Raw genomic sequence first — 23,706 nt, forward strand, 5'->3', positions numbered from 1 at the left:
CCACAGTTGATAGAGGAGAGTTTTTATAATTTATTAATGTTTATAGAGCTCTTAATCCTTTGATGTTATTATTTTTAATCTTCAAAGCAATGTTCCAATTAAAGTATTAGTTCCATTTTAGTGATGAGGAAATTGAGCCCCAAAGAGGTTAAATGAAGTGTTTTAGCTTTAATAAGTTACTGAGCTGGGTCTTGAACCATGACTACCCTCCACCATCCAGGTTTTCTAAAGAAAGGGGTGGATTAACCATGAGACCGATACCAGACTATCTGATGATGCCCAGTGTGCCCCTCCAACCTTCCTCACAGAGAAAAATACAAAGAATAAACAAACCAGTTAATTACTGAAAATCACTTTCTAGGTCTCTTCCATTTCTATAGTTTTTATCCATATTATAAATGCTATGCAGCAAATATTTACTAAAAGCGTTCTATGTAAACACTGCATCTGGTGCCAACAACACTGAAATGAATAGGTTCAATTTATCCTTTTAAGCAAGGAAGCCATAATACATGAGGCTCTATTGATGCTATATAGAGTTATATTTTTCAAAAATATGCTGTAGGAAGAGAGAAGAGAGAATGAATAACGACGACCTGGGTGTAAGGGCTTGAAAGGGGATGTCATTTGAGCTGGAACTTGAAGAATAAGCTAGATACTTTGACAAGCAAAAGAGTAAGCAAAGAGCAGGGCTTTCTGACAGAAAAAAAAAAAAAAAAGAGCATGAACAAAATTATGGAGGCATGACAGAGCAGGATTTACTTGGGAAGTGGTGCCTAGAGGGGATAGTGAATTCCTATGTGATGAAACCAGAGAGGCAATTAGAGTTGGTCTGTCATCATGCCATAGTCTTCAGATGGGCAGTAGACAGTGGATTTAAGTGTACAAATCTCAAAGCCAACTGACCTAGGTTCAATCTCTATTTTTACCTTTCAGTAGCTGTTTGAACTTGGAACATTTACTTAGCCTCTCTGTGCTTCAATCTTTTAATCTGTAAAATGGTGATGATAACATTTGTTGTGGGCAATATACTAATAAGGCACTTGAAATAGTGTCTGCACATGATAAATACCCACAGTGTCAGATATTGGATGCTTCCATATGTACTTTTTATTTTAAGTGTCAGAAAAAACCTCGTGTCCTGAACAGAGCTTAGTTCAGGTCCTGACCATAGCAGACATCTATGACAGGCTTGGAGAATGAACCTTCAATGAAGTGCAATCCCGTGAATGCTTTTTTTTTTTTTTTTTTTTTTTTTTACTTTTGTTTTATTGTTTACTTCTTTTTCAAAATTGCTTCCTGGTACAAAGCTAAATGAAAAATCAGGCTGTTAATAGTATGCATAATATAATACCATTTTATTTATATTCCTATAACCCTCAGACAATACAGTGCTGGAAAAATATATGCACAATTCTTAAGTGATTATATTTAGGCAGTGGAATTTATTGTATTGATTTAATAGTACGATACCATATACTATATGCTATGTACTGTTCTAAGCTCTCTTCAAATAGTAATTCATGAATCCTCATAACAACCCAATATGGTAGGTACCATGAGAATACCCATCATGTAGACAAGAATATTGAGGCACAGAGAGGTAAGTCCCTAGGGTCAAAGAGCTAAGAAGAGATTGTTTTCTATTGCTTTTTACAAGCTTTTCTAGGTCTTCAAAGATTTCTGTATTGAACATGTACTTGCTATATAATTTTAACATAAGTGTTTTTGAAAATATATCCTGGAGCACAGATGCATAAGGCTATAAAAATATTGACTTTTCATGTCCCCTACTAAGCAATGGGGAAAAAAGTCCCTCTTATTCTTTTCTTCTTGGCCTACACTTCTTTGGTGTGGGCAATAAATCAAGGTATTTTGATAAATGTATTTCTAAAGAAAATATATTTTCCAGTAGTTTGAGATCCTTTGGTCACATAAATAGGGAAACTGATATTCCTCAATTAATAAATAAAGTTTGACATTGTGTGCATGTAATGCACATGTCTAAATATATGTAATCCTGCTTAATTTTCCAACAATCTCTTACAGTATTTACTTAGTGCGTTAATTATGTCCTATCTCATTGGATATGTTTGACAGCATGTGCTACTGTTTAAGCTCAATTTATTTAGAGTATGAATAAAATATCAACATTTAGAAATAAATTGAGCATGTAGTAATGTGAATTCATAGGGGTAGAGAGGGAAATGGGAGGCAGGTTATAGTCTCTTTAGCTAGGCAGAAAATTAGCTATATTCCCACCGTGATCATGTATTTTCTTTATAAACATTTGTTTATTATGATATTATGACATATGATTACTGGAATCAAATTTTAGCTTACATTGAATTATTTTCTAATACCTAAGTGTTATTTTTTTCTAACTTTCTTAATTAAAATTTGGTATGTTAAGAATCCAAAGAACTAAGAGATGCTTGCGTCCATGCTGTATATTTTCTTTCAGTTGCTTACTGCAGTATGGACTTTAATTGTCACTAGTTTATGTTTTTCTGAAGTAGATGATTAATATAATATAAAATCAAAATATTTTAATTTAACCAAAATGAACTTCTAAAATATGTGCATAATGAATTTACTACAAATATTAACTTGAAGGCATTAATAAACTCACCATCCACCGTGTCCTACCCCAACTTCTGACAATCACTTGGAGCAGATTCCCATGCTTGCTTTGAATTTTTTCAGATCTTGTTTAACTTTATTAAGAGCCTAGATACAGATCTGAGCACAAAGAATAATGACACTACACTGTATTTCCAAATAGTAAGGTGAGAGTTACAGTTACACAGTGCAACATTGTGCCAGAGTGTTTCAGGTGTACACAGAGGGATAGCTAGCTCAGTCCTGGGTGGGCAGACATGACTTTCCAGAGAAGTGACATCTGCACTGTAACTTGAGAGGATGAGTAGATGACTGCCAGGCTTAAAAGATGGGAAGATAATTGAATAAGAAGGGAATCACATGTACTTTGTGTCAAAGGCTGAAAAAGGAAGAGTATAACTTACTTGAATTTCAGTATCACTGAAATGAAATAAAGAAAAAGATTGACATAAAGTGTTGCCAACAAATCTATCAAACCTTTCCTAAATATCCCAGCTGCAGTGTTTGTTGTTGTTGTTGTTGTTGTTGTTGTTGTTGTTTGTCTTTTGTGTATATCCTTAGAATTTACCAAATTCTTCCCTGTGAGAAGGCATGTTTTACATAAAACAGACAGCGATCTCCCACCCCTCTGCTAGCAAGGTGGCTTTAGTAAGTTCCTCATTCTCTTAGTGATTGGTTTCTTTATCATAAAACTGTGAATGGTGACAATAATGTCCATCTTACTGGATTATTGTGAGGATTAAAAGAAAGACTAGAACAGTGCCTGGCCCATTCCATTAAATGTCCGCCATTATTATTTGATAGTCATTGCATATATGTCTCATCATTTCTAGTATATTGTAAAAACTCTTAAAGATAGAGACTCCATCTTATTCATCTTTGGTTCCTTCACAATAGCTAACTGATTTATACACATTAAAATTCCTCTGTTTTTAAATAAAATATTAAGTATTAGATGATATTTATTCTAACAGAATAAAGAGATGCTTAAATGTTTAGTTTCATTAATGAATGTAATAAAAATATGATGTTCTGTAGAGTTTCTAAAGTCTATTTTGGATCCTTTTTCTGCTGCTGGTCTTTTCCTGTAGCCTGATTAAGGGACACTTCTCTGGAAGTATTGGAAGTACTTCTTCAAATATATTTGTCAGACATTCTCTTCTCCTGTATAGACAGAACATGTATTCGGAAGAGTTAGTTTGATTATTTCCCAGGATCCAACACTGTTGGTTGTACTAGAACAGAATGTTCCAGCAGTTACTTCTATTATGTATACTAATTGGCTGCATAGCAGAATTTAAAGGTATCCATGGATGATATTACAGCATGATAAAACTATGGGAAAATGTAAGCATGTATTGAAGATTTCATCTAATGACTCTTAATTATAAGAAAGCAAATGAGTGCAGTTGTTTTTTGCCAAAGGGAGAAAGATATCAAATGACGTGGCTAAGATTCTTCTGAAAATCAACACCAGTCTTTGGAAAGAGAATGTATGATGGTATCTAAATCCTACATATTCTACCTGTGACAGTTCCTATGAATGGGAAATGAAAATCTTTTTGAACAAAGAGGACAACAAAATCCAGTAATTATAGCCACAGGATATTCTTGTGGCAAAAGGCAAAACTATAATAGGATATCCATCAGTGGGACAAATCTCTACATTAGAGAATGAAAGAAAACATTTAAATTCATGCACACTTACTGAAATAATAGCTTCATGGGACAAAAAAAAAAAAAAAAAAAAGACTTCCCTACAACATTATACTTTCTACTATTTGTCCCTTAGAAGACAAGCATACTGTATTCTTTTGAGTGTTTCTTACACAGTTTTCTGGATTTTTTTCCTATAGACTTTGTAAGGCTCAGCAGATCACGTGGGGAGCAAATATGCCTCTGAAAGCTCCTTCTGCCCATTTTAAAATTTCTCTTAAACGGTGAATTTTAAGACTGAAAACATGAGACCCAGAGCTGAGTCACTCCTGGTGAACTCTCAACAACACCCTCCGGGGGACCCAGAAATAGTACACGCCAGTCTTCCACGGCCCTGTGTTGCACCAGACCTTTTCTGAACCTCATACCTGGACAGTTAAGAGTCAATGAAAACAAAAGTTTAAATTCCACAGTTCCTCTTTCCACAAAGATTAGTCTTTTCCTTGAACCTCCGTGATGAATTTCTGAAACTTTCACTATCAAAGCTCAGTGCATAGCCTTGGACCCTGAAATCAGCATTTCTTACCTCTACACTTACAATGAGTGTTTAGTCAACATTTTTTACGTGAAGTCAAAGCTGTTATTTCTTATGACCTCAGATATGATTGTGTGTGTGTGTGTACAAAGGCTAGTTTTTCTGCCCAACCACCATATTTCAACTTCATATCTGCATAAGCACATATTTCCATGCTCATTTGATTAATGTTGAATTCTCCAGCAGGATCATAAAGTTGAGGAGAGTCAAACCTATTTTGGTGTACATTACCTCTGTACCAGTAAACACTATGCCAGACACAGAATAGGGCCTCAATCAATACTGGCTGAATGAATGACTAAAGAAGTGAATAAATGGGGACACCTGGGTTGCTCAGTGGTTAAGCATCTGCCTCTGGCCCAAGGCGTGATCCTAGAGTCCCGGGATCAAGTCCCACATCAGGCTCCCCATGGGGAGCCTGCTTCTCCCTCTGCCTATGTCTCTGCCTCTCTCTCTCTAGCTCTCGTGAATAAAATAAATAAAGTCTTTTTTTAAAAAGTGAGTAAGTGCATAATAAAACTTCTTCCTCAAATTATTTGTGTAAGAATGGGTAACTCTGATATATGGTCCCATTATGACATTTTTCACAGTTTGAGACAAGAAGGTAAAATGACACAAATGCTTCATTATAAAATTAAATAATATATACATTAAAGATCGGCTTCATGTCTTTGTTTTATAATATTTGAGAATAATTTCAAGTTTCAGCAAACTGTTTGCAGGAATCCATATAGATTTATTTCTTAACTCATTGTATGGAATTTTACCTAAATATATACAATTTGTATAAACGTTGCCCACTGAACACTTATTGATATTCATATCTGCCTTGTTTTTTCTTTCTGTGGCTATTTTTAACTAACAAAGATACCGGTAATCATTGGTGATTTATGCCTCTGGAATGTGCTGGCTCACCAGTACCCTTTTGCCGAGATCTTTCTTTGGAAAACCCCACATGGTATCTGGGAGCTTCTCCAGACACTTGCATTATCATTATTTCAGTGGCCTGCTGAGAATTCCGCAGGTTGGATCCACTAGAACAGGGGTTATTACTGAAATCCATCATGAAAAATGTCAGAATGCAATAATGAAAGCAAGGCAAGAAATTTTTACCCAGTCAGGAATTCCTAAGTTACAGTGTTTAAGAGTTCCAATTTCTTTGCATTTACATTTTTTACCATGTGTCCAGCAGAGGATTTAAAATTCCAACACCCTTTGTCTTACTCTTGGCTGCACTCAAGATACATGGATTCAAAGACCAAATATTTAAGTTTTAGAGTTTTCTTAGGCACTCACTGTGGGATCTTTGCCAGCCATTTTGCACTCTTCGACTTTGATTGTAGATGCTGGCCAGAAAACCTGCTCAGAAAGGAAAATAAATGTTGCATAATCCAACTTATACATAGGACAGCTCAGTCCTCTTCATTTACTTGATGCTAATGCATTTCTTTAAGGCATTTCTGTATTTATATGTTAAGACATTTTTGGTTATGAACTCAAATTCATAAAGATTTTACTACTTTATTGTAATAATTGTTTTTATTTCGCCCATCAATTTTTTCATTAATAGAAGTCTTTCAATTATATGTGCCTATTTCCCAATGACATATTAAAATGAAGTCATTAATGTATACTTTAAAATGTATATTTCCCTCCTTTAATAGTATACTTTTCTCAACTGCTTACACCACAATGAATTTACATTTATATTGCTATTTGGTTTAATATTGTTTCTGGTAAACTACATAGCCAGACTGGTAGATTTACTTAAAACATGCCCCTACGTACTTCAACAACTAAAATCACTTGGATTGAATCCAAGAGATTCCCATCTCTGAAATACTCAGCTAGTGTTCTAAGTCTCTGTAGCCTTAGGTCAAGTCTGACGGTGACGATTATTTTTTTTTTTAATTGTCAGCCCACTGACCCTTGTTAAGATAATAAATTTAGAAGTCTCCTTGTTGTAATGAACTTATAATCAATTTACTTTTATTTCTTTACTACAGTGAAGATCAATTTATTTCCTTCTTGCGAAATAGAATGATAAATGTAGGTCACACTTGTTCACAAACCAGTGCACTTAATAACTGTGTTGCTTTTAAGGCCTTCTTGGATTACATGCAGATGACAAGATAGATCTTCCTTTCGTCTGCTCATTTTTTCAGGCTATACTGTATGGTTCTTTCTGTCTGTCTCTCCCTCTCCCTGTACATACACACACATACTTGTATGCAAACACATACACAGGAACTATTTCCTTTCTGGTTTTAAAATGTTAAAATCTATGAAGCTAGACAGTGAGAATTGAACTGATTATATTTTCAGTACATGAAATAAGTATGAACTTCCAGTTATTTATTGACATACAGCAGCATTTTCTATAGTTCTAGAGGAATATATAATTTTTTAATCGTATTTGAAATTTTTAAAGAAAAAGGCATCTAACAAAGTCAACATGGCCCTCATGGAAATGACAAACTTACACTCAAAGGTTCTTGACTTATATTGTTAATATTCAAGGAAAGAATGTGATCTTTGCTGCCCACATATATCCGGTCCTGATCTTCATCCATCAATAATATCCTGTAGTCCAAAGGGTGGTGGGACAGGCTGAAGTATTCAGAGGTCTTGGTTTCTCGGAGCTCTGAAATAGTGAACAGCACAATGGCAATAGGGTATCTTGGTTTCACGATTCTATTATCTTAATGAAAATTATTTTATAGAAATATTTACCCAAAAAGTTAAAATATAATTTTCCTCCTACAATAATACATTAATTTAAAAACAGAATTATGTTAGTGGTTATTTTTATTTATTGTCTCTATGTTGAAATAAAAGACAAATAAATCAATAAATCCAATGTTGAAGTTTGTAATACTATCTTATTGCAAAATTATTCACATTTTGTAAGAATCTCAACTCAGTTTTATCACTGGCTATCATCCCCTCAAAATGAAACTAGATCAACCAAAAAAATACAGTAAGTGAGCAGACTGGACAAAAAAAACCCAAAAGCAATGACAGTGTGATGTCTTCTTAGCTTCTCTCAATGTTTTATGGTTGTAATCAATACATTCATCATTTTAGGATTGGTATTTTCCTACTTTAAATATTTACCTCCTTAACATAATTCTAACTAATTTGATCTTTTTTTCTATAAATTACTTGAAAACAAATCTACTCTCTCCGTTACACCTCGTGCAGAAGGCAATGTTGTTTAAATGACAGTCTACCAATATATATATCTAACAGTAGAGCACAAATATTCAGATGATCTGAATATTTAGATTTTCAGTATCTCAATGATCATGGTCTTTTGAATTATATTATGTGTAAAATATGTGCCTGTACAGCTAAACTTTGAAGACAATGAATGCTCCATGACAATTAAAAGATCAATAATCAGTATAGCAGATTCAATTTTCTTTCTAGTCAAAATGCTTCTTCATACAATTTATAACTTTCCATTCAAATGGTTCAGTAATTCTTTATTCTTGGGATTATGATCTTAAAAGAGTGACAACTTTACAAAGGAGTTTGCTTTCACAGTTTACTGTGTTTCAATGATGGATTATTTCTGAATTTTAGACATTGAATTGCAAATGCACTTCTAGAAATTCTCATAGGCTGTGATGTGACTTAACCCAAAATCTGAAATAATAAAAATTCTTACAGAAAGCCTTGAACTACATTCTGTGAGCTCTTGGGCCATGTGGAAAGATAGAGAAGTCACAAATTTAACCTATTTCCCAGGCATATCAGTTCAGAATGTTTGGCATTATATTCTGTAAGCAGTTCTACATCTAGTCAATACACTGAAAATGTTATGGGAGTAGCAAAGTGATTATGAAGCCAGGCTGTGGCACCAAACTTCCTGTGACATTGAACAAGTTACTTAACCTCCTTGGGCTTTAATTTTCTCACTTGCAAAAAAGCAACGATATCACCTCTACTCAGAGTTCCATGGAAATCAATTGAATTACTACATGTGAATATTTGAAATGAAGACAGAAAAAGCATTTAATAAATTTTAATAATTATTACTGTTAGTATAGTATTATCAAATTTGAATTACTAGATACACATTTTCTTTTTTCATTTTCTTTTAATTTAAGGAACTAGATTCCTAAAATTACTAACGCATGATCATAAAACATAACAGTATGTTATGACATAACATGACAGTAAAGTGTAGGATTCTTTTTATGTGGAAGAAACCATTAAAAAGTAATAAAAAATACTTCAGAAGAGTCAAGAAGCAAGTCATGAGAGAAGACAGGAACAAAAGACATTGAAAGAGGATTTAAACAAGAGAATATATGACAGATCTGGAAATCGGAGACTTGGGATGCAGAGTGCTGTGTGGTACGTGAACCTAGTTAGAGGTTACTGAGCCTCAGTAGGCATCACAGACAGGTGATGACGTTGGCAGCAGTGGTGTCACTGGCTGAGCAAGACAGAGGAAAGGGATGTCATTCAGGAAAAAAAGCGAGCCCCTGCCAGACTTCAGAGGTTATTGCTGAAATAGGGGAGGAAAAAAAAAGACCCAAGAGCTCAGAACATGAGAAAGAATATAGAATCCAGTAAATGCCAATCAAAGGTTGCAAAGACAAAGGCTGCTTTGATTTTGCCTAAAATTCAAGGTGTTATATAAAGCTTACTTTTCATCAGATGGAGGAGACTCAGGGTTGTATAGTTTTTCTATAAAAACATCAGGAGAAAGGTACAGCTTGGGGGTGAAGAATAAAAGTTCAACACATACCTCTTCAATAAATAACTCTCCAGTGAAATACATAAACTAGAAAAGTAAAATGTGACTGAGTTTGTGGCCTCCGGGGCCCCAACCACTGGGGTGTGAATTCGAGCTTTGCCATTTCATTTCTATGTATTCTTGGCAGGTGCCTTTATCCCTCTGCACTCCAGTGGCCTCATGTGTAAAGTCAGAATAAGAATAACGGTGCCTACCTCATAGGGGGTGTTGTGAGGTTTAAATTGTTGATATACACCAAGTGCTTAAAAGACTGTCTATCCTGTAGTGACTGGGGTTACATTGCTATGACTTGGAAAAGACGTCGAGCTTCAGCCATCAAGATAAGAACAATTCCTTACACATGGAGGGAAAAATCAGATTCCCTGATTTTAATTTATTACTATATTTAATACTTCATTTTTTCACATGTAGAATGAACTCAAATTATTTGAAGAGGACAGTAAAATAATAAAATAAGTAGTTTTAAAGGAAAATAATTTGTGTGGCAGATCATTTTAAAGTATGTGAGGCTGGAAAACTAAGAGATGAGAATATTCCAGATGTGATGCTGATAAAGACCTGATACACTAAAAAAATGGAAAGCAAGAGTTGATCTGCAGAATGCTTAAAATAAAGGATTTGGAACTGATTTTAGATGAAGTTGAGCTGGGGTAAAAGGAAGCTGAAAACTAAGAACAAGAGAAAGAACATGCCTTGACTAGTTTTGAGGGATTTGAAAGGGGAATTTCTTTGGTAGAGAGATTATGTGAGTGTTGACAGATTAAATTCTAATCAAAGCAGATATGTCCCCCAAACATGTAAAATTAGAATATGAATTTGCCACTGAAAATATCAAGTCTGCAGGTCGAGTTTTTCCAATTCCTCTCATGGGTTATGTGAGTCTTTAAGAGTCGACAGCTCTGAGGAAGCCCTAAGGAGAGTAATTCTAAAGTGAAAAGCAAGCACAGAGACGCACTGATTGTTTTATCCTAAAACAGCAGCTCCGTGATTGAGACTGAAAGTGAATCGTGATGCATAGGCAACAGTGGGATGTGGTGGGAGTACAGAGTCGGAGTCAGACAGTCCTGAATTGAAATTCCAGCTTCATCACTTACTACATATATTATTTTAAGAAAGCTACCACAGTTTGCCCAGTGTTGATTTCCTCATGTATAGATCGGTGATGCCAACACAGAGCTCAAAGGATGCTGCACCAGCACACACTAGAGGACCAGCGTGTGCTCCTTTCAGCAAGAGACATTGTTGACCTTCCATCTAAAAGAGAATTTTCCAGGGCACCTGGGTGGCTCAGTGGTTGAGCAGCTGCCTTCAGCTCAAGTTGTAATCCTGGGGTCCTGGGATCGAGTCTCACATCAGGCTTCTTGTGGGGATCCTGCTTCTCCCTCTGCCTGTGTCTCTGCCTCTCTCTGTGTGTCTCTCATGAATAAGTAAACAAAATCTTAAACAAAAATTTAAATTAATAAAAGAATTGTCATTTTGTTCCCTGTAGGCAGAACTGGTCCATACCTACCATAGTTGTCCCACCCACCCCTAGCTAGTGAGTGGTTAAAATGTGACATGTGATGAGTTCTGGTCAGTGAGATCTAAAGGGAAGCCTTTGCAAGGGTATTGGAAGAGGTTTCTTCCATCTTAAAGACTACCACAAAAAAGGGGGTGATTTCTTTTTCTGCCTCTGGATATTGGTATGTAAGGATATGATATGTGCAGCACTTGTAGCTTACCAAGAAGATTGCTGAGAATGGCAAGCAAAAATCTAGGGAAAAAAAAAAAAACTGCCTAAAGAAATGATAAGCTCTGAAATAATGGTGGAACTGCTCGATCACTGGATTACTGTTATATATGATAAAAAAAAATCCACACTTTTTTTTAGATACTTGATCTTTGCATTTCCTGCTGCTGAAACCCCTCCTAATTGCCACATCTAAGTATTCACAGCCCCTACCTGCCACCTTCTCATCCTATCATGGTTTGTTTCATTCCAGTATTTTTCCAGATAGCCTTTTTTCTTTTTCCATTTTCTTCCAAATATCTACTGAAATAAAAACAAGAGTGGGATCTCAGCTGGGAAAACAGCCTCAACTGAATTTTACTTGCAATTAGCAAATAATGGCAGTTTTCCTCTTTATCTGTTTCATTAGAGAATAATCAATTTCTTGCATTAGTTCAAATACCAGAGGGGGCGATAACTGCATTAACTAGAGACCTTTCTGGTCCAAGGATTTTATCTATTTTTCTGAGCCATAAAGCTATCTTCAAATTTAATTACCTGCCTCCCATTGACAGTTGACAGCTGTTAACCAAGGAAGATTTACTTAGGAAGTGCCCTGTTAGAAACCTAGAAGCCAAGGTTATTTTGTTTAAATGCTATTTAAATTGCTGTTAGTGAGCAATAATTGAACTCTGGAGCTTGGGAAAAAAAAATAAAAATAAAAAATAAACTTTTCTTTTCTTTTTTTTTTTTTTTTTTTGGAAGAAAGAGCATTTAGAGCATTTAGAATAAAAAGCATTGAGGATTTTTATCCATAAAAAGATTGACTGAACAATCCATCATTTTGGTTTATGTAGAGCCAATGTTAAGTCAAATGAATGATTCGATGATTTGGTCACACGGAGAGAAAATGACTGATTGAATGACTTGTGTGGTGAGAGAAGGAAGTCACAGTTACTGGTCTTTCATCAGCAAGTCAGAGAATAGCACTGCCCTTTATTTCTTTAAATCTTAACAATGTGTCATCATTTTTATAGGGTTGGACATACAACGAGTTGTGTTGTTTCTCAGAACATGCTCAACTGATTGAGAAGGAACTTTGGCTGAGAGTATGTAGTGTTAAAAATGCAGTGCCCCACAAAAGGCAGTGCAGGTCTAAGTCCCTGGGAAAATCTCCTGGGAAACAGTATTTAAAAAAAAAAGAAGAAGAAGAAGAAGAAGAAGAAGAGTACTGCATGCTTCTGCCCTGAAATCCGCATTATTGTAGAGTTCTATGATGGAAAATTACTGTAATGCCTTCCATGCCAATCCTCCCTGAGGGAAAATTTGCAGCACAAGATGCTTACCTGAAATTCATGTATTGACACAGATTTTCCTTTGTAATAGAAACTACTATGAGCCTTGAGATTTTAACCAAGGTTGGGAGAACAACACATTCCCCCAAAATATAAACCGTAGCACTATAAACTTCTGGGTTCACCTGACTATAGTCAAGATATTGCTGTGGCAATATCTTGTAATATAATGTAATATACAGTAATATATTCTATCTATAAATAACACTATCTTTAGCCACATAAGAACTAACATTTGTTCTGTTTAACTAGTCGGATATCTCAACATATCTCTGGTGACTAAATCAATAAAAATTCATTCATGTGCTCAGAAATGTGATCTCGGGGGAGGGGTGTGGAGAGTCTCCCTTTCATGAGCAATATATATCTGTTAAGCTATTAAGTAGGGGAACTCACTCACCCAGAATACTACATTATCTTTGGCCCTTTATAAATTACCAAGTAGAAGATCACTTGACTGAAAATCAATTCCCAGGGTCTCTCTATTAGAAGCCTAAGCTATGGTCACTTATTAATTATATTTAAAGTTCATGCTGAGGGGGGCACTTGACAGGATGAGCACTGGGTGTTATTCTGTATGTTGGCAAATTGAACACCAATAAAAAATAAATTTATTATTAAAAAAATAAAGTTCATGATGTGTTAATAGTTCTGTTTTCGATACATACATATTGAGCCCCTATTGCAGCCGCCTAGACACTGCTCAAATAAGAGGACACAAATATGAAGATCTCATGCCCTTACGACAATTCCAAATCTTATCTTACGTTGTGTTATTCTGTTTGGCTCGCCCACCCTGACCTCTCACCATAAATGTTAGCTCTCCCCCGGGGCAAAATGCACATCTACAGATTTCAAAGTAAATCCTTAGGACATCTTTTACTTCAGAGACATTGCTACTGACAGGATAATTTCCTCTCCAGAATGTCTTATCTCAGAAGAATTTTAAGTAGAGTGGGCTTAAATGACCCATCCTCTCCCTGAGGCTCACTATTTTGAAACTGGGTTAGAAACTGAACGCCTGGGTGACTCAGTGGTTGAGGGTCGGCCTTTGGCTCAGGTTGGGATCCTGGGATCAAGTCCCGCATCGGGCTTCCTGCAGGAAGCCAGCTTCTCTCTCTGCCTTTCTGTGTGTCTCTTTTGAATAAATAAATAAAATCTTAAAAAACAAACAAACAAAAAACAAAACAAAACAAAAAAACTGAACTTCACCAGTCCCTTTAAGACAAACAGGCAGTTAGGGATCCCCGGGTGGCGCAGCGGTTTGGCGCCTGCCTTTGGCCCGGGGCGTGATCCTGGAGACCTGGGATCGAATCCCACGTCGGGCTCCCGGTGCATGGAGCCTGCTTCTCCCTCTGCCTGTGTCTCTGCCTCTCTGTCTCTCTCTGTGTGACTATCACGAATAAATAAATAAAATCTTAAAAAAAAAAAAAAAAAAGACAAACAGGCAGTTAAAGACCAGAGCAGTGAAACCAGAATGAACAGATGGCTCCTAATTCCTACAGCGAAGAGAGGCTAGAAGGCATCTTGTTGAAACCACATTTGCTAAAAAATAATAGCTCCAAATAGCCACCACCTGTGGGCTTACCAGTAGGAGTAATGGTTCTAGGTGCTTTATAAACTCATTTCATTTAATTGGCATTCAAAGCCTTTGTGTTAGGCCTTAATATTTTTCCTTTCCACACATAATGAAACTAAACTTCAGAAAATTTGAGCAATCTAACCAAGGTCACAAAGTAATGAGTAGAAGAGTCTAGAGCCAGGACTCAAGGCAAGGTGAGTACCTTAATCCATGAATTTAACTAAATACCCTCTTGTTTTTCAAATCAGACTTTATTTAACACTACATGTTGGGCTTCTAGCATGTTCGCCCTGCACATGAGTCTGTGCAGTTATCAAATGTAATATAAGAAATGCCTCTGCTCTTCAATTTTCCTTGCTAGTTGTAGAGTGTGGCAGGGGGTCGGGGGAGGGGTGTCTACACTCCAAACAACTTGAGAACAATAAAAAAATTATCAGGGATGCTGTTCTTACTAAACCATCATAGCCAAGTCTGAGAAAGTCTACTGTGAAAGTGAGATGATAGAGTCAAACATAACCTCACATAAAGGTAAAAAGTTCTCCTTTTCTGTGGTTTTTGGTGGGTGGGTATGATTAGCTAAGTGGAAGCAAAATGCCAAATGGATGAAAGAAGGACTAAGGGAAACAGTTCTTTTCAGTGAGCCTGGCCTGGGAAGGGTAACAGTGAATACAGAATATCTCCCAGGAGTTGTGTCAGAGGGAAAATTAGCCAATACACAGAAGCCTTGAAGAAGGACGGCTCTCATTCTAGTTTGCCCCAGATCGTCCAGCTTGTGGCTGTTTTCCCAGCAAAATTATCAATAGTGCCTCTTTCACACTCTGAAAGGAGTCAAGATTTGGATGTTAAATTACACGGTCACTTCACTTATAAGCCCCCTTTCTTGTTTGGCATGGCTTTCCATTACTTTTAGAACAACATCTAATATTCTTCATGTCCTTACTTGATCTGGTTGGAGATTACTTCACTAAAAAATCTCAATCATCACTTCTTACCTATTTTCTCTGTGTTATCACCCTTCTGGTTTTCTTTTCTTTTCACACTTCTAAACACCCCTTCCTCCTTTCTGCCTCAGGGCCTTTGCATGTGCTCTTCCTCCTTCTGACAAGATTCCTCTTGCTGTTTTCTAACCCCTACTCATAACTCAAGTAGCAATTTCGACGGAAGTTAAATTGGATGCCTCATAAAGGCTTCCTTGATCCTCTAGATGAGGTCAGGTCCTAGGTCTGTCGATATTTGCTCAACTTCTCTTTGTGGTTTTCTCTTAAAGCCTGCCTGGAAGATTACTTGAAATGTTCTAAAATACCACGGAGTAGAGGGTGAGGGACTAAGCCCTATGACTTGCTAAGACCCTCTCTGTCTCCTTTACAGTTTTACAGATGAAACTGCCTCTGAATACAAGACAAAGTTCTTTGTCCATTCAATTCTACACTTTTTCTGCTACATTGAGTCCTAGGATCTTTTAATCTTGGTGAATTAAAAATTATGAGCATGAAGGGTGCCGGGGTAGCTCAGTCAGTTTAGTTCCTGACTCTTGATTTCACCTCAGGTCATGATCTCAGGATCGCAAGACTGAACTCTGCATCAGGCTCCATGGAGCCTGCTTGAGATTCTCTCTCTTTCTTTCCCTCTGTGCTTCCACCCTCCCCTCCCCTGCTTATGCAGTCTCTCTCAAAAAAACAAACAAACAAAAAATTCTCTCTCCCTTTCTCTCTACTTCTCCCCCAACTTGTGCCCTCTCTCTAAAAACAAAAACAAACTATGAGCATGAGCCAATAAAATAAGAAAAAATGCTATTAAATTTCAAAAATTCAGGCTTACATGATTATAATTTATTCCTACTAAAAGGTAAGGTGTATGGGGGGAAGAGAGGAGGGTCATTTTGGAATTAGCCAACTGAAACTAAAGTTCTAGTCTCATCATTTGTTGACACAGGGCTTGATTTGCTTCCCCTTCCCTCAATCACTCCCTTCTAACCTCCTCAACCTTAGGCCTAATATTTACTAAAGACAAAGAAGAATGAGAGATTATTTATAAACGAGACTGATCTCTGATGTTCTCTTGCAGCAATAAAGTGTCCTATCAGGGAGAGCCTAGGTGGCTCAGCTGTGTAAATGACCTGAGCCGTGTAAATGGCCTTTGGCTCAGGTCATGATCCCAGTGTCCTGGGATGGAGCCTGAGATAGTGGAGAATCAAGGGTTGAGGGTCAGGCTTTCTGCTCACTGGAGAGCCTACTTCTCCCTCTCCCTCTGTTCCTCCCTTCCCTTGCTTATGCTCTCTCTCTGTCAAATAAATAAATAAATATTTTCTTTTTTAAGAAAAGGGTCCGTGAAAATAATCCCTTTACCACTGTTTATAAGAAGTATCTACTATTGTAGAATATCTGTAAAACTAATGTAATCTTTCACATTACTATAAATCTGACAGGAAGAAAGGTTATGTTTAAAAATCTGGCTTAGAAATATGACCAAAGAAATACAACTGTATCTTTTCTGGAAAAATGAAGCTAAATCAAAACCTAAGGCATTCTGTTCCCTACCTAAAGCACAATCTATCTGTGTTGTGTAGTTCAATCAATTGGAGAATTACAAATTCTGACTTCTCTTCCTCTAACCTCACTTGAGAGACATGAAAGCACACTTCTAGAATGTTAGGTGTCTATCTCTGGCTCCTTGTATGGGAAGTGGCTAAATTGTATCTCAGGGTATGAAGAATATACAATTGGGAAATAGCTAAGATGTCTTGAGAGTCTCTGAACTGGAAGGAAGTAACTTCTAGAAAGTAGAACCTAATCTGAATCCCTTGTTAAGCTGTGGAGGACAGCATGGATGAGCTGAGCCATCATTATCATTGGTGTTCCTATCGTCAGGAAGGCCTCAGTTTCGGAGTGTCCACTTGAGACACAAACAAAGGAGATAAACTTGGGGAGGAGGAAACACTTCATCTGACACCTTCTTTCTAAAACTCTTGACACTTATGGAAAAGCTGCCTTGGAGCAAGGTGTTCAAAAGCATTAGGGAAAAGAAAAAAAAGCATTGAGTAGATCCAAGGTAGTTAGCAAAATGAAAGCAGAAACATAACAACAGAAAGCCAAAAACAAAACAAAACAAAACAAAAAACAACTATGGAGAATGTAATAACAATTGGAGAATGGTGTACTTTAATATATCTCTACCAAATATAATATTGTGCTTTCATTATAATTATTTATGTAGAGATTTGAAGATATGGAAAACATTTTTCAGGCTATTTAGTTTTAAAAGAAGACTATATTCAATATGAAAACAATGAGTAACATTATTCACAGAAAATAAGAGTAAGAGGAACTATTTTAAAATATTAGCACTAAAAGTCTTTTGGTGGTCAGACATAGAAACGTAAAGACAAGAAGACAATACCTCAAACCAACACGTGTACAATGGACAGAGGGGAAGAGCTGACATGGAATATTATACCAGCAAAACCCCAGAGCACACAGAATAAATACAACGGACCCCACTCCTCCACGATGACCCCAAAGTGACCACACTGGATCCATCATATGGAACGATTCTTACAGTAGCATTTACACTTGCCTATCACAGAATTTGAACTGTTTATTGGTTTTCCACACTTTGAAACAAAACTTCCTTTGGCTATCTTGTAGCCTTCTAGTGGAAACTTCCAGTCAACACCTTTGATTATAGCAAGAGTAGGAGGAGATTCCATGTGTTGGGTGAGGTCCCTTGTCACATCTCCACCCCCATAAGGTTCTGTGACCTTCATGCCACAGCACTCTATGACACAAACCTTACCTTTTTATAATATAGTAGGTTCTACACAAAATTAAATTATTCTTTGTGGTATGTATTTATTTAGTCACCCAATAGATAGTATATAAGCCAGGGCTAGGTGGAAAGATAAAAATTCTTGGTCTCTCTCCTCAAAGTAGATAGTGAAGACTGGAGGGGGACACAAGCAACTATAGTACAAGCAGATGCCTCGGGGCACCTGGGTGACTCAGTCAGTTAAGCATGGGTCTCTTGGTTTTGGCTCAGCTTATGATCTCATGGTCACGAGGTGGAGCCACCTGTGGGCTCAGCACAGAGTCTGCTTGAGATTCTATCTCTCCTCTCCCTGACCCTTCTGCTTGTGCTCTCTCTTTCTCTCTCTAAAATAAATAAAGAAATCTTTAGAAAGAAAAAAAAAAGATAACTCAGGAAATAAGAGAGAACTGACAGAAGGTTAAGGCTTCCTGGAAATAAGAAAGTCTTAAACAGAAGGAAATGCTTGACCTTATTTCTTCATTTAAAAAGTATTAGTTGAGCCACTTTACCTATTAAACCAATAATCACAGTGTAAATGCCAACATTTACCAAACACCAACAAAGTATGGTAAAAGACAGGATAAGTGTTTAAGGCAAGAGCAGCTGCTTTACATCAAGAGTCAGAAAAAGCCTCTGTGGGTAAATGTCATATAAGGTGTGACCTGAGGAATAAATATGAGTTGACAAACAGTTTCCAGAGAGTGGAAAGAACTTAACTAGAAAGCCTGAGATGGGAGATTCAATGATGATGAGAAGTTTCTGGAACTGATAAAGAGGAGGATTTGGGTAGGCTTTGTCAAGCAGAAGTAAGGAGTCAACCAATATGCAAAAACACAAACTTCTTGGATGTCACACAAGCAACAGGCAACAATGCAAACTCCTTGTGTCTCAAACCAAAGTGGTTGGAGTTTTCCAAAGTTGCCAAAGGTGCCAGCGGAAAAAAATTCTGAGAAAGTGCAGGACATGATCACTTACACGTTTGTTAAACTAAAAAAAAAAAAAAAAAAAGTATGTTAAAAAGATAAATTCTGCTACTAAAGAGTTCATAAGAGCAAGATTATTTTATGATACAATATTGAGTGAGTAAAGCAGGATAAAAATATTTGCGTAACTAAACTACAAGATGTCTGCATAGAAATAAATACGCATGGACAAACGTCTTGGAAAACCTTCAACTTGTTAACATTCTTCTTTATGACGTGCTCAGTTAAAAATAAGAGTCTGATAATACTGATGGCTCAATTTAACCTTCTGTCAGTTTAAAAAATTATAATTACTCTTTAATCAAGTCAGGCAGCGCAGACTTTGTCTACAGACCTCTATGTTTTAAATAACCTCTCATGCAGGATCTGGTTGCACGGCACCTAACGAAATGCTGAACCACACAAAGAAAGAAATACCAGTTATCACTAACCAGAAAACTGCTATATATTGCCAAAATTTTTTGGTCTCTAGATCCTTTCAGGATGGACCACCCACCCACAACTTTTAGTAAGACAAAGACAAACTATTTGGACTTTAATAACCCAGCTCCCCCACCAGTCAAAATTCTTAAACTCTGCTCTCACTTGATGCATTCTTAAACCCATTTCATTTACACACAGAAAAGTATCATAAACTGTATACAATAAACTCTCAAATCTAAAGACCTGGGCTTCATGAACAAAGAAATACAGAGATGTTTTCCTAAAGAGACAGCTATTTTAACTAAACATTATTGAATTCAATGTGACTCACTGTTTAGCCAAGTTACTGCACTTGGCTTCAAAACAGAGAAACAAGTTGGAGAAATGTGGAGGACAGTGGAGACACGTTCATTTCACTTGAAACTCAGTCTCCTGTCAGTGCAGAAGCCTCCTCTCCTCCTTTCTTCTTCTATCTCTCTGGACATTGTGGAAAATACAAGGTCAGTGGCTCTCAGTGCTTGGCCACTAGAGAAGAGTCTTGGGAGGGGTCCTTGGGCGTGTGCCTCTACATAGCAACACAGCTCCCCTTTGATTCTTTTCAAGAGAAACACAAAGGACCTGACTACGTTTCCTGCAGCTTTGAAAAGCCTCAGACTCATCATACGTACAGTATGTACGCACATACAATGTATACGCAGCACATTTCTCTTTTCTTCATCCTCCACTGGGAAACCATCTGATTCCAAACTTCACATGATGGTATTTGGAGATGGGGTGGGTGAGGCATCATTCAGTCTTTCAAAAGAGAAGATCAGCGTTGCACTTTTCCACTTTTGCTCTGGAAACAATATATTTATCCTTCCTGGAGGCACTTCAGGGAGAATAGCACAATACGGACACCGCGTGTATTTATTTTATAAAATGCTATTGCCTCCATGAGGTAAGCATTAGCCAAGACTGTCTCTTTAATTTTCAGGGGACAAGTACAGTCTTTTTGTGGAAATAAGGCACACTTAAAAGAGGAACTGACAAGCTATGGGAAACCAAAAGTTTGACCCAAGTATTAACAGCTCACGGTTGTCTTTTTAACGTGGAGTGAAGTTTCATTCCCCTGATTTATAGCCCGTTTTTCTCCTGAATTTCAAAAAGCAAAACATATTTTACTAGGCAAAGTGACAGGTGTAGATAGTTGGGATGGTGCTATTTGAGGGATTTCACATTACACAGTTCGAGTGACTTAGCAAGATTAAGTCAATCAAGGCACTTTATGCCCTAAAACCAGAAGAGTAGATAAACAGGTTTCTAGTTAGGCATTTGCCTTTGGTTCTTCTTCATCAAAGAGACACACAAAGCTGTGCCTCCATAATTTTAGAACTTTGCAAATTTTATTACTCATAAATAAGTAATGTAAGAATAACCAAGATTGTCTTTTAACATCCAAGTGGAAAATTAATTTGAGTTAGTACAATTCAATTCCAAAAATCATATTAGCCTAACACCTAGAGATAACTGAAATGAAATTCTTTTGTTTTTTTTTGTGTGTGTGTGTGTTTCACCTAATGCATTTCTGGAGTAAGTCTGATGTTCGAAGGCAGAGATATCTATGCTCAAATCTTGGCACTGCATCTGACCAGCTATGTGGCTTTAGGCAAGTTATTTAAATTATCGGTGCCTAAGTGCTCCCACCTGAATGATGAAAGTAATACCTACCTAGTGGGACAAATATAACAGAAAGAGAAAATTTGTGAAACACCTCAAGCACAGTAGCTATCTATCACTTGTTAATTGTTGATCTCTGTGCCAAGATGAAAGTTTCAATTTTTAAACAGGATATTTGGGCACTGTCTTAGCTTTAGGCCATTACTCTGCAATTGTCTTCTGAGCTAATTTAGCTAAAGTCTGTGAATTAATATCCAATTTATATTGAAGTATAATTTGTGTACCAATAAAAAAGATGTTTCCAAGTTCTAGCAAAAATAATTCTCAAATTCCATCACAAAAAACAAATGATTTTTTTAACAATACAACTTTTCTTCATCTTTTTCCAGTCTGTCACTCTTGAATTACCACTCATGCTACCTTCCACATATTGAGAAGACATGAAGGACCTATCAACTTACTAAAAAAAGTTTGCACTGTCTTATTTAATCTTCACAGCATCCTACTAACTAGGTCCTACTGTTTTCTGCATTAATATATGAAAAAAATGTGGATGAATCTTGGGTAACTTCCCTAGTTTTGGATGTAAGTCTATATGACTCACAGTCCATGGTTCCTAGCCCTTCCTGGAGGATGAGAACACACTCAAAGGAGGATAGGGTCTCCTTCACTTTTCTCTGGGGATAGCAGTGTTTTTCAAGTTTTAATATATGGAAGAGAAATATGTAAATTGCTTATTAAAAATAAAAATCCATGGGAATAAAAATAGTTCCTTCCAGAAATACTTATTCAAAGAGTCTTCTCAGATCTCTCCGTTGAACACATCAAACTTATTGTAGTACCAGGGTGATTGCCAAAGAGATTGACCAAGATCTTCCTATGGTTGCCTCATTTTTATGATTCAGATCTTAACTGGCACCTAGTCTGAGGGATATCTGTCCTCACTTTACCTAAAGAAAGCCCTCCCAGGGGCACCTGGCTGGTTCATTGGTTAAGTGTCTGCCTTCAGCTTGAGTTATGGTCTCAGATCCTGGGATTGAGCCCCACACTGGGCTCCCCATTCAGTAGGGAGTCTGCTTGTCCCTCTCCCTCTGCCTTTCCTCCTATTCATACTCTCGTTCTCTCTTTCTGTCTCTCTCAAATAAATAGATAGATATAGATCTTAAAAACAAAAGAATGGCCACCCCTGTTATTCTCTATGTTGTAGTTATATTCTATTATCTTCAAGTTTTTAAAATTGTTTCTGGCCTTAAGTCTCAAATTTATTTTAAATATTATACTGTTTGGGATAGAATTAATAAAACTGTGTGACTAGTAGAATGGTTTAGAGTCTACACATTTATATGTGAATTTTTGACAATGCCTTTTTAGAAAATCATCTCATAAAGAACTCAAGATCTTCCAAAAAATGAAACTGTTTTTCTTCACAAAGATTTGCATGAAGATTAGAAATAATTTATACTTTGGCTCAATTCTCTTCTTTCCACAAAGAATTTAAGGAGAGTCTTAAAAATGCATGAAACAAGGGGCACCTGGGTTAAGCATCCGCCTTGGGCTCAGGTCATGATCCCTTGGGCCCTGGGATGGAGTCCCACTTTGGGCTCCCTGCTTAGTGGGGAGCCTGCTTCTCCCTCTCCTCTCCCCCTACTTGTGCTCTCTCTTCCTCTCTCTAGCTCTCTCTCAAATAAGTAAAATCTTTTTTAAAAAATGCATGAGATGGAAACAGCTGCAACATCTGTGCAGAAAAGCTTTCTCCCCAATTTTTCTCCCCAATTTTTTTTGGTGTGTGGTCAGGGCATCAGGGTATATACCCTCCTTGCCACATCTTGTGTCATCTAGCAAAATTACTTAATTCTTTGGAGCCTAAGTATGTTAATCTGTGATGAAATCATATCTAATGGGTTTATTAGGATAAGTTAAGAAATTAAAGTAGTTAGACAGTTACAGGCACATTATTTTGCTCATCATATAGTGGCTGCTATTATTTTCTTATTTTCAGGGAATAATAGTAATAGCCTCCAGGAAAGTCAGACCTCTTTTTCCAAGTGATATATGAAAAATGACCAATGTGAGAAAACCAAAACTAGGTCTTTCTGTCCCTAGAGACCCTGTCCTTTCCAACTCACCATACCATCTTTCTACATTAACAGGCACCACACTGTGAACTCTACCTGACTGTCAATGGACCAAGTCTTTTTAAGGAAATGAATGCAGAGTGCTAATTGAGCACATCGCTGTAATAATTGTCAATATATATAATTATGCAATATAGCCATCATGAAAATATCACTCTCAATCTGTTTTATATAAACATCCTTCTTTTTGTCAAAGAATTTCACTCCTTACCTGCTTAAGGAGCAGAGCTCACCAAATGAAATCAGAAACTCAACAACAGATCAGTGAGAAATTGTTCTTGAGTCTCCAGTAGCAGCTCCTGAACCCTGCCTGTCCAACCTCTCCTACTTCACTGTTCACAAAGCACAGAAGTACTACTCTACTCTTTACTTCCCGTCCATGAGAGATTTCCACATCACAACTGTTCCTTCAC

The 23,706-nt window shown here is 36.9% G+C and overlaps 1 protein-coding gene across 3 annotated transcripts in view; it reads right to left on the minus strand.

The window, feature by feature from the left end:
- The window catches only part of SEMA3C (semaphorin 3C), a 182,326-nt gene that overhangs the window by 87,464 nt on the left and 71,156 nt on the right, over positions 1–23,706 (minus strand). For all 3 annotated transcript variants that reach the window (XM_038562836.1, XM_038562835.1, XM_038562834.1), the window contains 2 exons: positions 7,357–7,517; positions 6,170–6,232 (listed from right to left, as the gene is read on the minus strand). In XM_038562836.1, coding sequence (XP_038418764.1) covers positions 6,170–6,232; positions 7,357–7,517 — 224 coding nt within the window. The remainder of the gene's footprint in view (positions 1–6,169; positions 6,233–7,356; positions 7,518–23,706) is intronic.

Source organism: Canis lupus, chromosome 18 (genome assembly GCF_011100685.1).
Source record: "Canis lupus familiaris isolate Mischka breed German Shepherd chromosome 18, alternate assembly UU_Cfam_GSD_1.0, whole genome shotgun sequence".
In the NCBI taxonomy this organism is placed as follows: Eukaryota; Metazoa; Chordata; class Mammalia; order Carnivora; family Canidae; genus Canis; species Canis lupus.